General features: G+C 31.3%; 2 protein-coding genes across 2 annotated transcripts; one reads left to right on the top strand and one right to left on the bottom strand.

The window, feature by feature from the left end:
- The first annotated feature begins 3,673 nt into the window (after nucleotides 1-3,673).
- Nucleotides 3,674-5,021, top strand: LOC104710759 (uncharacterized). The gene is made up of 2 exons (XM_010427408.2): nucleotides 3,674-4,299; nucleotides 4,415-5,021. Exons 1-2 carry the CDS (start codon nucleotides 3,811-3,813, stop codon nucleotides 4,853-4,855), a joined length of 930 nt encoding a protein of 309 aa, XP_010425710.1. The 5' UTR covers nucleotides 3,674-3,810; the 3' UTR covers nucleotides 4,856-5,021.
- Nucleotides 5,022-6,620: 1,599 nt separating this feature from the next.
- On the bottom strand, nucleotides 6,621-7,879 carry LOC104710758 (transmembrane emp24 domain-containing protein p24delta11). Its single transcript, XM_010427407.2, has 4 exons — nucleotides 7,584-7,879; nucleotides 7,282-7,491; nucleotides 7,113-7,189; nucleotides 6,621-6,890 (listed from the first exon to the last, which is right to left on the bottom strand). The coding sequence occupies exons 1-4, from the start codon at nucleotides 7,827-7,829 to the stop codon at nucleotides 6,746-6,748; spliced, it is 678 nt and encodes a 225-aa protein (XP_010425709.1). The 5' UTR covers nucleotides 7,830-7,879; the 3' UTR covers nucleotides 6,621-6,745.
- Between the last annotated feature and the right edge of the window lie 3,674 nt (nucleotides 7,880-11,553).

The following is an 11,553-nucleotide window of genomic DNA, read 5'->3' as shown; positions in this document are numbered from 1 at the left end:
GAGTTGTTCTGTTCCAGAAAATACTATACAACTAACAGAAATCTATGATAATCTTGACACCGCAGTTAAAGCCATGAGTTATTTAGGTCTCCATTCAGTCACTGTTTTTGCCTGGTCCAACACTATCAGTCCAGGTAACATTGATAAGCTTAACAAGTCGGGGATGACCGCTAAGCATCTTGCGTTAACTTTGGAGGAGGGTCGGGGTTGCGTTCAAGGTGCTCTTATGACAAAATTAATTAGCCAACATGTACTAATGCTCATAAACAAATTAAGAAAATTGATGATAGAGTTAACAATTGGCTTTGGCTGAGTAAACCAAGACTCAAAAAAAGCGTTTACATTGAGAAAACAACTTCATGAAAATTAGGTACAAATTTTGAACTATTTACATCGGTTATGTTCTTTTGAGTATCTCGCAATACTTTTCAACGACCATTATTTACATGATTGACTTTTCCTCTGTTTTGATCACTGATTTTTTTTTTTTTTTTCACTATAACTTTTGTAGATATATGATGCCGCTGGTATCACTGAAAAAACTAACTTCTAAGAACACATGCTTTATTTTTTATTTATTGTCACAATATTATCTATATATACATTTTTGGAGACATTTATGAAATAAATCCTAAAATTTATATTTATTTACAGGACATGCCATTGACATTAATTAGTAATTTATTTTTCATTTAATTAGTTAATTTTGAGTTTTGAATTGGAAACAAGATTTTCTATCCTAATAAAATTTCCAAAACAATCGGAACCACTCCCTTAAACATTAAGTATTAAGTTTATAATTAATTAAATTAATATTAACTTTCCTATTTTACAAAACAATATTTTCTTCATACAGTCATTTTCTAAACAATCGGTCTAATCAATAAATTAATTAATTTTCAATCTTGGAGGAGGATCCGTGGCCAAGATTTTCGATCTCAACGCATTAATATCCAATTATTTTTCCCTAATATATATGTTCAAAACAAATAAAATTTAAATGCTAAATATATTATATCCCAAGAATATTCCAAAAATAAAACAGATTACACCTCATTTCTCCTCATTAAGTTGCTTAATTGAATATTTTTTGAGTGCACAGGTTTACTCGACCTAAATTATCAGTATATAAATACTGTACACCTAAACCCTGATTATACATCACCAATCACAATTACACAAAACTTACCAGAAAACTTAAAACACTCTTTCGTATTCTAGATATGCCAAAAATCGATACTTAATAATGATGTCTATTATTTTTTCATCAGAAAACTTAAACACTCTTTCGTATAGATGACAAATAAGGATGATAAAATCGATTGACTAAAAATCAAGATGGGCGGATATGTCGCAATGGACAGGATGAAATAAAACCGAAGAAGATGATAGATTTGTTTTGTTAGATAAAAACAATTGTGTCGATCTAGACAAAACAGAAAAAAAACCAATATTAGTTTACTTTAATACAAAAGTCAATTACGTAATATATGTCTGTAAGTAATTAGTATACTGAATTAGTTTTTCTTTGTTCAAATAGCTATTTTTCCATTTCTAACAAAATTATATACACACATCTTGGATCCATTTTAATAACCAAAGTTTATTAAAATAAAAACAATATAGAATTTATGTCAAACAAATAACTGTTAACAACTTTTATTTGCATTTCACAACAAAACTATATATACTAAAGTTAACTGATTCTTTATATATAAAACATATAAAACTATAATACAAAATTATCCTGTATATATATTTTAAAAATTTAAAATAATAAAACTACTACTATCTGTAAATCAAAAAAAAAATACACAGTGTATTCCTTCTATAAATCACTACTATCTAATTGTATGTTATACTATAATATAAAACAATAAACCTCAAACAAAATACTTTCTAATTTTTATACTAATTAATATATCTATATGTATAAGGTTGTACACTTTAAAAAATACAAATTAAGCATTAGTTATATATAGTTAATCTATAAAAAAAATTATATTTTTTATTAAAAAAATAGCACCGCGGTGTACCATGAGTAAATATCTAGTTAGTCGTTATATTGTTAAAATTTATTATAATCGGTTTTGTTTTTTTTTCCGATGCTCACTGGAATGTATGGAACGAAATTCAAAACTAATCCAAATCAGAACATAAAAGCACAACTACACATCAAAATAACTCTTACAAAAAAAACAATAATAACTTACGATTCATAATTTAAAATTTCTTAATGTACAATCTTTGTATCTTAAAAACTATTATTTGAAAAATTAAAATTCTTCTCTAAATTATTTGACTCAGTTCTACTTCTATCCATTCTTAAGAAGCCAAAATTTTTATAATAAAATATTTTATAGTGGAACATCATAATTACTAAACAACTGTGTTCGGTAAATCAACATGGATCTCAACGTTATTTAGTAGACTATAACTTAATATCTATATTAACATTTTTTAAGTAAATTTTGTGTTATGCCCTTTTAGTTTTGATTATTTAAAATTTTAATTACAACATTAACCCTTTAAAAGTTTTCAAAAATAACATTACTTCATATTTTATTTCCTAAATATTTTACATTCTATTCCAACTAAAAAATTACAGCAAAATCAATATGGAAACACAAAATATGATATATTTAACTACAACTTCTATTGTGTATTGAAAATATTCTATCTATGAATCTTTTGCAAACCAAGAAAACAACAATTTGATTCCTATTTTGTTTTAAAAAACCTGTGAGTTTTGATTCTTAATGTAAGGAGAATTTTGATTCACATTTATTTAAATAATATAATTAATAAATAGAAACTTAATAAAATTTTAAAATATTACGTATATGTAAAATTAAAAAAGTTCAAAATACTATATAATAGATGAGTTATAAAGACGACATGTTGGAATTAATAAACTATCATTAAATTTGTGATAACACAGGTTAAATCTTCATTTTATTATTTGTCAACACTATTAATATAAGAATATTTGACATATAAAATTAAGTTGATTTAACTAAGATTGTTAAATCATTAGTAAAAATGTGACTTAATCATAGCGTATAAATGATTTATTATGTATTTGATCCCTTATTTTTTTTGTTATAATAATTACAAATCAAAATAAAATTTTAAACACTAAACAAAACAAACTAAATATAACAAACAAATAGTCTTGAAGTATATTCTCAACAATGAATATAAACATTTAGCTACACAAACGGTTGAAAAATATAGTTATTACTCTATTTGTAAAACATCAAATATTTAACAAAAAAAAATACAATATAAAATATAAATAATAATAAAAATTATATGCACGTGGTGTACCTAAAATCTAGTTGTGCTCATTAAAACAAGCAAAAATTTACTGTCAAAAGAAAAAAAAAATTGAATTGATTAATAGTTGAGTACAAGTTATATACACCCTTATATTAAAATCCTCTCAATTAATATTTTTATCAACTACAAACAATAAAAACCTTTTCATTTTCTCTCTTTTATTATTCTAGTTATCATTTATTTAATTGCTTCCCTTTTTCATCCAATCATCCATTATCTTATTTTAACTATAATGTAATGTTTGTTAACCACAATCGCACCAGTGTTTTTAGGACAATAAAAAAAGATACTTTACTTAAGACAAATAAAGATATATCCACGTGGCATCCATTGACTCTTCCTACGTAGTAGTCGCCATGTAAACAGAGGAAACCAAAAAAACTCATAACCTTCGTTTCAGAGATCAAAAAAAAAAAAAAAAAAAAAAAATCAAAGAGAAGGAGTGAGTACGAACTCTACAAAAAAACGATGCCGTATTACACCAACGACGACGATGACGTCGACGATTTCGCAGATTACGATCCGACACCGTATAGTGGAGGCTACGACATCACCGTAACGTACGGCCGTTCGATTCCGCCGTCCGACGAGACTTGTTACCCTCTCTCGTCTCGCGCCGGCGACGCGTTCGAGTATCAGCGGCCTAATTTTTCCTTAAACCACGATCCTCCTGCTTATGAAGACCAAGCTCTTAAGACCGAGTACAGTAGCTACTCCCGACCCGGACCCGGTGGATCTGATTTTGGCCGGAAACCTAATTCTGGATACGGCGGAAGAACGGAGGTTGAGTATGGCCGGAAACCTGATTCCGGATATGGAGGAAGAACGGAGGTTGAGTATGGCCGGAAAACTGAATCGGAGCATGGATCTGGCTATGGTGGGAGGATTGAGAGCGGTTACATGAATCCTAGCCACGGCGGTCACAAGGATGGTGATGATGAAGGTCACAAAAAACATGTAAGTTTGTGAAATTGAAATTGGAATTTATACTCTGCATCTAGATCTCATTGTATGTGAAAATGGTTTGTTTGGATGAGTTTGAAACAAATGGTTTATTGAAATGTTGGTGCAGAGTGGGAAGGATTATGATGATGAGAAGAGCAAGAAGGAGAAGGAGAAGAAGAAGGATAAGAAGAAAGATGGTCATATCTCTGAGGATGATGAGTTCAAGAAGAAGAAGGAGAAGGAGCATTACAAGAAGGACCATCATGATGATGATTATGATGAGAAGAAGAAGAAGAAGAAAGACTATGGTGGTGATGAGGATGATGAGAAGAAGAAGAAGAAGAACTATCATGATGATGATGATGAGAAGAAGAAGAAGAAGCACTATCATGATGATGATGAGAAGAAGAAGAAGAAGGATCATTCTTATGATGATGATGATAAGAAGAAGAAGAAGCACTATGATTATGATGATGACAAGAAGAAGAAGAAGGACCATAAGGACTATGATGATGACAAGAAGAAGAAGAAGGATAAGCACCACGGCCATCGTGAATACGATGACTAAAAGGAATTCTTGAATTTGGATTGCATTCTTATGACTAAATAAGTAACCTAAGCACACTTCTCTTTACGTTTATGTTAATTCTTGTTTTGCTTTTGCTTCGCATTTGTGCTAACGTCGATAAGTCCTCAACAAGTCATATGAAATATGTTTAGTGTGTTTTTTTCTAGTGATGTCGTTTGGTTTAACGAATCCCCCTAGTACACTTTCTGACCCGTATATGGCCTACTAGAGGATCCTTTAACCTGCAAAGTAACGAGTTTACTCGGCTGTCTAGGGTTAAGTTATCTACCGGAACAGCCCTTATCTGTCCATGGTGTTTAAAATTGCTAAGAGACTGACATCAACACCAATGATTCAGAGCATAAATAGGCCCGACCCGCGGTATTTATATCTTTTTGTGCAAGTTTATTTTGGGTGGTCAGCTAAAACACCTACTGAGCTATGCTTAAATTCATTTAACGGTTTTGATTGCATGGGGAATTTTTCAGCATTAATGGAGAAAGTTGGATCTTTTAAGTTTTTTTTTTTTTTTTTTTTTTTTTTTTTTTTTTTTTTTTTTTTTTTTTTTTCCAACCAAACATTTAAATAAATTAAAAGGTGACTCCAAGGTTGGTAGCCCAATTTGGAACAAAAGAGTTTCCAAAGGAAAATTCAGAAGCTAAAGATCTAGAACAGCGAGCAAGACAGTCTGCTCGGACGTTTGACGTCCTCGGAATCTGGGTCAGGGTGAAGGAGGAGTAAGATGATCTGAGGGAATGTAAATCTTCCAATAAATACAAGAAAGCTGGCCAATCGTCCGGAGCCTGCACCATCGCCACCAATTCGGCACTATCTGACTCAAAATTCTGACAATCAATCTCCGCCGCCCGAAGAGACTCCATAGCCCATAGCAAAGCGTGAAACTCCGAATGAAGGGAAGAGGGACTACAACGAAGACTGCAAGCTCCCATAAGTAGCGTCCTATCATCATGATTACCATACCACCATCCTAAGCCCTCCAAAGGGTCGGAACCTTTCTATGAACCATCAACCTGACAACGATCAGAAACAACACTTTCCTCCGGAGATGATTGGGGAGTCAAGAAGTTCACAGAGAAGGACTTGGCCTCCTCCCACAGAAGTTTATCGTTTGACGCCTGATTTATAATATCAATTGGCTCTACCTCAAATCCTTGAAAAACCTTTTTATTCCTATCTTTCCAAATTGTTCACAATATCCAAGGCAGCATATATCCAATACCCGAACCCCCGGAGCTTGATAAGGCCTTAGAATATAAGAAATCTAAATTTGAATACACTGATTGATAAGGAAAGCCAGTCGAAGGAAAATGAACCGGCGATAACTCCCAAACCAAACGCGAGCGTACTCACTCAAAAAGAGCGTGATTAATAGACTCCACCGTAGAGCCGCACCGTTGACACGTAACATCACACCGTACACCGCGATGAGCAATCCGTTCCTTTACAGGAAGACTACCAGACGCCACCTGCCAGAAAAAACCGGAATCCTTTATAGGATCTTTTAAGTTTTATCTCAACATTATTTGGTTATAGATCTCTTCATTCAAACGATGAATGACCATTTATTGAATTAAATCTTAAACTGCATCAGAAAATCTGTTCTGCTAGGTTTGTATTTATTTTATATCCTCCTAAATTTTTTAACACTAAAAGACACTGTAATAAATCAATTTCACATGCCTATTATGTAACAAACAGAAAAAAAGACCTCAAGATTGGTGGACTCTAGTCTAACAAAACAAAATGCAAAATTTTTCAGTTTCTTAATATTCAAGATTAAAAAAATTAATTGGTTTAGTAAGTAAAAGAAACCAAACCGAAATCACCAAAATCTTTTAAACTTAAAACAGAAGCAACAACATGTTTTGATCATAGGAGCTTTTTCCTTTCCAAGAATGACTTGAGGTGCCATAGTTGTAAACCGGCGACGGACAACGTAACCGCCAACGACAATATACTTAGTGCCGCCATTCTTGAATTCGTTGATCGGTTCAACTCTTGCATTTCACGCTCCCTGTCACAGTTTCACATTACCCATTATAAACCACAACAAACTGATTTATCATTTTTATGATCACTACATCATGTTAATCCAAATTCTCAACAATCTCACTAGTCTATTGTCTACATCAAACGAAATGCAAGCTCACAACCCAGTTTGCAACAGTTTGAGTGGTATGTTACATATATATTGGAATAAAATAAAAACTAGTCATTTATAGACTTGTCTATGTACCTCTCTCGGAGCTGAAACATTTCTTCATGTATAGTTTCTGTCACGTCAAGTAACTTCCTCACCTCAACCTCCAGCATCTGGAGATTAACATATTATAAACTTAACAACAATAAGTTATACACAAAGAAACTATAGTTATGTTTTAAACACATGTATATTGTTATGTTACGTTGATTTGGCCTCTTTTGGCAATGGTGGTCCAATCTTTAGCCTCTACGCCACTTTTCCACTCGAAATCAACCGCGAATTTTGCTACAGGTCTATACCCTGGAGCAACAAAACATGTCATGTAATCCCCGGTTTCATCTGCCGTGAACACGAACTTCCCGGACTCTACATTCTCTGCGTGATGATGGGTTTTCCCTTTTGGGGACGTCACCTAGATATACATATATTTTATATACATCAAACGTGATTCTCCATCAAATGAATCATAGATTATAATCCTCTCGATTCATAGTTAGTGCTTACAGTGACAAAGAGTTTGTGAGAAGGCGGAAGATGGTGACCTTCGTTTGGATTGACGATGGAATAAGTTCCAACCGTCATGTAATTAAATTTGATATCATCGGAGATACATTTGTGGATACCTGATTCCATATCCAATCTCGTTGATTCTCCTTTTCGCATCATCATCGTCGTCAACGTCATCATTGTAATGATCCATTTTAACGTCGTTGTCATGTGAATCTTACATCTTGATGGTAGCAAATCCATCTTCCAGTTTTTAACAACAATGAAAATTTGGGATTTGTTAGAAAAAAATATAAAATATTATGAAGTCTTGTTTTGGTTTTTGTCAAAATTTTCTTAAATTTCTTCCGTGTAACAAGGAACTGATAAGTTTAAGTTTAGTTTGCTAAAAAAGGTCAAAGGGACTACCACTTACACTTATGGTTACAAAAAAACCTCGTCCACGAATTTTGTGTAATAGACTAGTAATGCAAAAATATTTCACATTTTTGTTTGTGAATTTAGATATGTTAATAAAATTAGTTCGACCCATATACCCCAACATACTGTAATGAAATTTAAGGAACCACTCAATAAATGAATAAAAAAGTTACTGATATTCGAAAAGTTAAAATGAAACGTAATTTTGCAATTTGGATTTTTAAAAATTTTACTTTAAAAATATATTGGGGGTAGACATGGGAGTTTGGGTATTCCGTTTAGTTCCGAGTAAATCCGTTCAGTTTCGAGTATTTCGGGTAGATGAGACTAATATCCATTCGAAAATTTGAAAATTTTGGTTTAGATTTGGTACTGTTGCTGATAGTTTTGGCACGGTTCAAGATATTCGCAATATTGATTTAAAAATAGTTAAATTTGATTAAATTTTGACACATATAATATAACTAAGAACTTCCAGATATTTTGGATATTTTGAAAATGCTTTGTGTAAGGCTAAAAAGCCTAAAATATATAATTTATCTATCATTTTCATATTTCTCCATAACATGCATCAACAAGGCTTTTAGTATATAACGCCCTAAATAAGAACTTTAATTTGTTTCCTTAGCATGCACATTCCTTTCATATTTTTCCTTAGCATGCAGTGATTTTATTTCATCTGTTATGTTTTTCTTTTCTTCTATTACTAGGTAGTAACCCATGCTATAGCACGGGCAAAATATTTTTATATAATTGTAGTATTTTAAATATCTAATTTAAGTTTGGTTTTACTTTGGATTATTACACGTATATACTATATAACCTAGAGGAACGGGGAACATGTCTCTGTCCCGTTTTATCATGTCTCGTTCCATCTCCTCTCTTCCATATCCATCATAATTTTTTGTCTTACTGTAACGCTCTGATCATCACCTTAGCGGACCCACCCATGTCCATTCCCGATCCATAGGCCCACCTCACTTAGTGGGCCCACATCCATTCTCGGCCGGTGGACCCATCCATATCCGACGACCGATTTGTTACGTCCAGGAGGCTTTAAAGATTTGTTTACCATCCCTACAAATCACCACATGATCTTTCCATGTGTTTTGTCTCCACTCGCACAGTTCTGACAATCACTTTCCAGATAGTCACCCATCTGGAAACTATTCCAGCTTAAACATGCTTAATTCTAAAGTTCTCTCATGACCTTTGACCGAAAAGAAAACTGCACTTTGGTGACATAGGTGACCAAATCAATTTTTTAAACCTCTCCGCAAACCGGGATGTCATAATTATGATCGTTCTCTTTTACATAATTACGTGGTAGGCAATATTTTTAATAGAAATTGGGTAAGAAATTTAGATGGGATACCCATATTCTTCTTGAATATTTAATTTTTTTATTTAGTTAGTTTTTACTATCAAAAAAATTACAATTATAACAAACTATCTAACTATTTTAAAAAATTCTAAAATTTTGAAGTTACCCGTTCCAAAGTGGAGAATTACTTCACGAAATATATAAAGTCCATTTGAATATTTTCAAAAATATCCAAAATTTCAAAATATCCATCTCGTATTAGTTCTTTATATGTCACATAGTGAATTTTTTTAAGAAAATAAGTGCAATTTTTCTATTATACGAATTACCCATTTCCATTGCACATCCACTATTTCTCTAGTAACCTGTGCTAATGCACCGGAAAAAACATTTTAATATAAATTTTAAATTTGTAAAATGACTAAGAATTATATTAACTTGGGCGTTATAGCACATGTGCACTATTTTCATGTAAATTAATAAAATTTAAACTTAGACGTATTTAGTTTGGAACAGGATACACGTCCCGTCTCAACCTATCCCTGGTGTCCCGTTTTATCTCGTTTCATCCTGTCTCGTCTCATCCTGTTTTCCATCATAATTTTTTTGTCTTATGTTTTTTTTTTCTGTTAAGTAATTACTCGTTAGACAATATTTATTTAAAGAGATTGAGTAAAAAATTTAGACGGAATACCAGAGTTCTCCATTAATTATTTTTTTAGTTAGTTGAAAATATAATTTCAAAAACTGTATATTTGTTTTCAAATATACCAAAATTTTCTAAGTACTCCTTCCAAAGTGGTTAATTACATGTTGCATAGTCAATCCTTATCCAAATTAGTGAAAGCTTGACACTTAAATTTATCTACCTATATTTTTCTATTTTGTACTTTTATCTAAAATTTATGTTCCTTTCTAAAAAATGTTCATTTTATTGCTTTTCATTATTCGACTTACCCGTTTCAGTTTATATATATTATTTCTTGTCTTACTACCATAAATATAATATTAGTATTTTCCATAAAAATTAGTTGGCCATTCTTTTACGGTGTTGTCAATATTTTAGTGTATATGTAGAATACCACAAACAATACCAAAAATAAACATGATCAACATCTTCAATACCTGGAAAATATACATTTTTTTTGCAGTTCATCCATACTAATCAAGCACAGCCCATGTTTGTTGAAAATGTTAAAGTAATTTTGTTACGGGATGTTAAATCTCGTCCAGTCCCATCTCATCCCGTCCCGTCCCGTCCCAATCCATCCCATTAGAAATTTTATGTCCTATAACCATTCTATTTTAATTTATTACCTATATAATAATGTTATTATAATTTTTAGCTAAGAAATTTAGACAAAATACATTTCTTCTCCATTTGAATGTTTAATTTATATAGTTATTATAAATTATAATTTTTAAAGACTCTCAAAATATTTTTTAAAATACCTAAAATTCTCAAAGTAGTTCTTTACATGTCACATACTATTTTTTTTTTTTTAAATCGTTTAAGTACACTGTTTTTTATTATACAAATTACCCATTTCTGTCTCACATCCAGTATTTCTCATCGTAATACCATAAATAGACTGAAATTTTAATCATAATTTAATTTAAAGGTTCTGATATGAAATTATGTGCATAAACAATAATATCTTTCGGATGATATTAGGAGTCTATTTAAAAAAAAAACTTATGACTAAAGATTTTCATTCCGTCTTTTGATTCAATTTCAGTTAAAATTATTTAATATTTTTTGGATCTTTGGTTAATAAAAAGAGTTATTTAAAATAAAATCCAAATGATAGATGTTCTCCAAACAAATGACTATTAGAATGAAAGTGTGATCCAATTTCTTGTTTTTTACCACTCTTTTAGGGTGTTGTCAATATTTTGGTGTATACGTAGAATACCATAACCGGTACCAAAAATAAACATGAACATCATCTTCAACACCTAGAAAATATACATTTTTTTTGCAGTTCATCCATACTAATCAAGTACAGCCCGTGTTAGTTGAAAATGTTAAAGTAACTTTGTTACAGGTGTTAAATCTCGTCCAGTCTAATCTCATCCCGACCCGTCCCAATCCATCCTGTTAGAAATTTTATGTCCCATAACCTATTCTCTTTTAAATAATTACCCATATAATAATTTAATTCATAAATTTTGGCTAAAAAAAATTAGATAAAATACATTTATTCTTCCTTTGTATGTTTA

The sequence above is a fragment of the Camelina sativa genome, chromosome 9 (assembly GCF_030686135.1).
Source record: "Camelina sativa cultivar CO46 ecotype springtype chromosome 9, ASM3068613v1".
NCBI lineage: Eukaryota > Viridiplantae > Streptophyta > Magnoliopsida > Brassicales > Brassicaceae > Camelina > Camelina sativa.
This window is presented reverse-complemented; position numbering and strand designations above follow the sequence as displayed.

Bases quoted from the DNA above. Each gene is read 5' to 3' on its own strand.
- LOC104710759 (XM_010427408.2), top strand. From the start codon at position 3,811: ATGCCGTATTACACCAACGACGACGATGACGTCGACGATTTCGCAGAT. The intron at 4,300-4,414 runs GTAAGTTTGTGA...ATGTTGGTGCAG, and splicing joins ATGAAGGTCACAAAAAACAT to AGTGGGAAGGATTATGATGA.
- LOC104710758 (XM_010427407.2), bottom strand. From the start codon at position 7,829: ATGGATTTGCTACCATCAAGATGTAAGATTCACATGACAACGACGTTA. The intron at 7,492-7,583 runs GTAAGCACTAAC...ATGTATATCTAG, and splicing joins CTCACAAACTCTTTGTCACT to GTGACGTCCCCAAAAGGGAA. The intron at 6,891-7,112 runs GTACATAGACAA...AAACTGTGACAG, and splicing joins ATGTTTCAGCTCCGAGAGAG to GGAGCGTGAAATGCAAGAGT.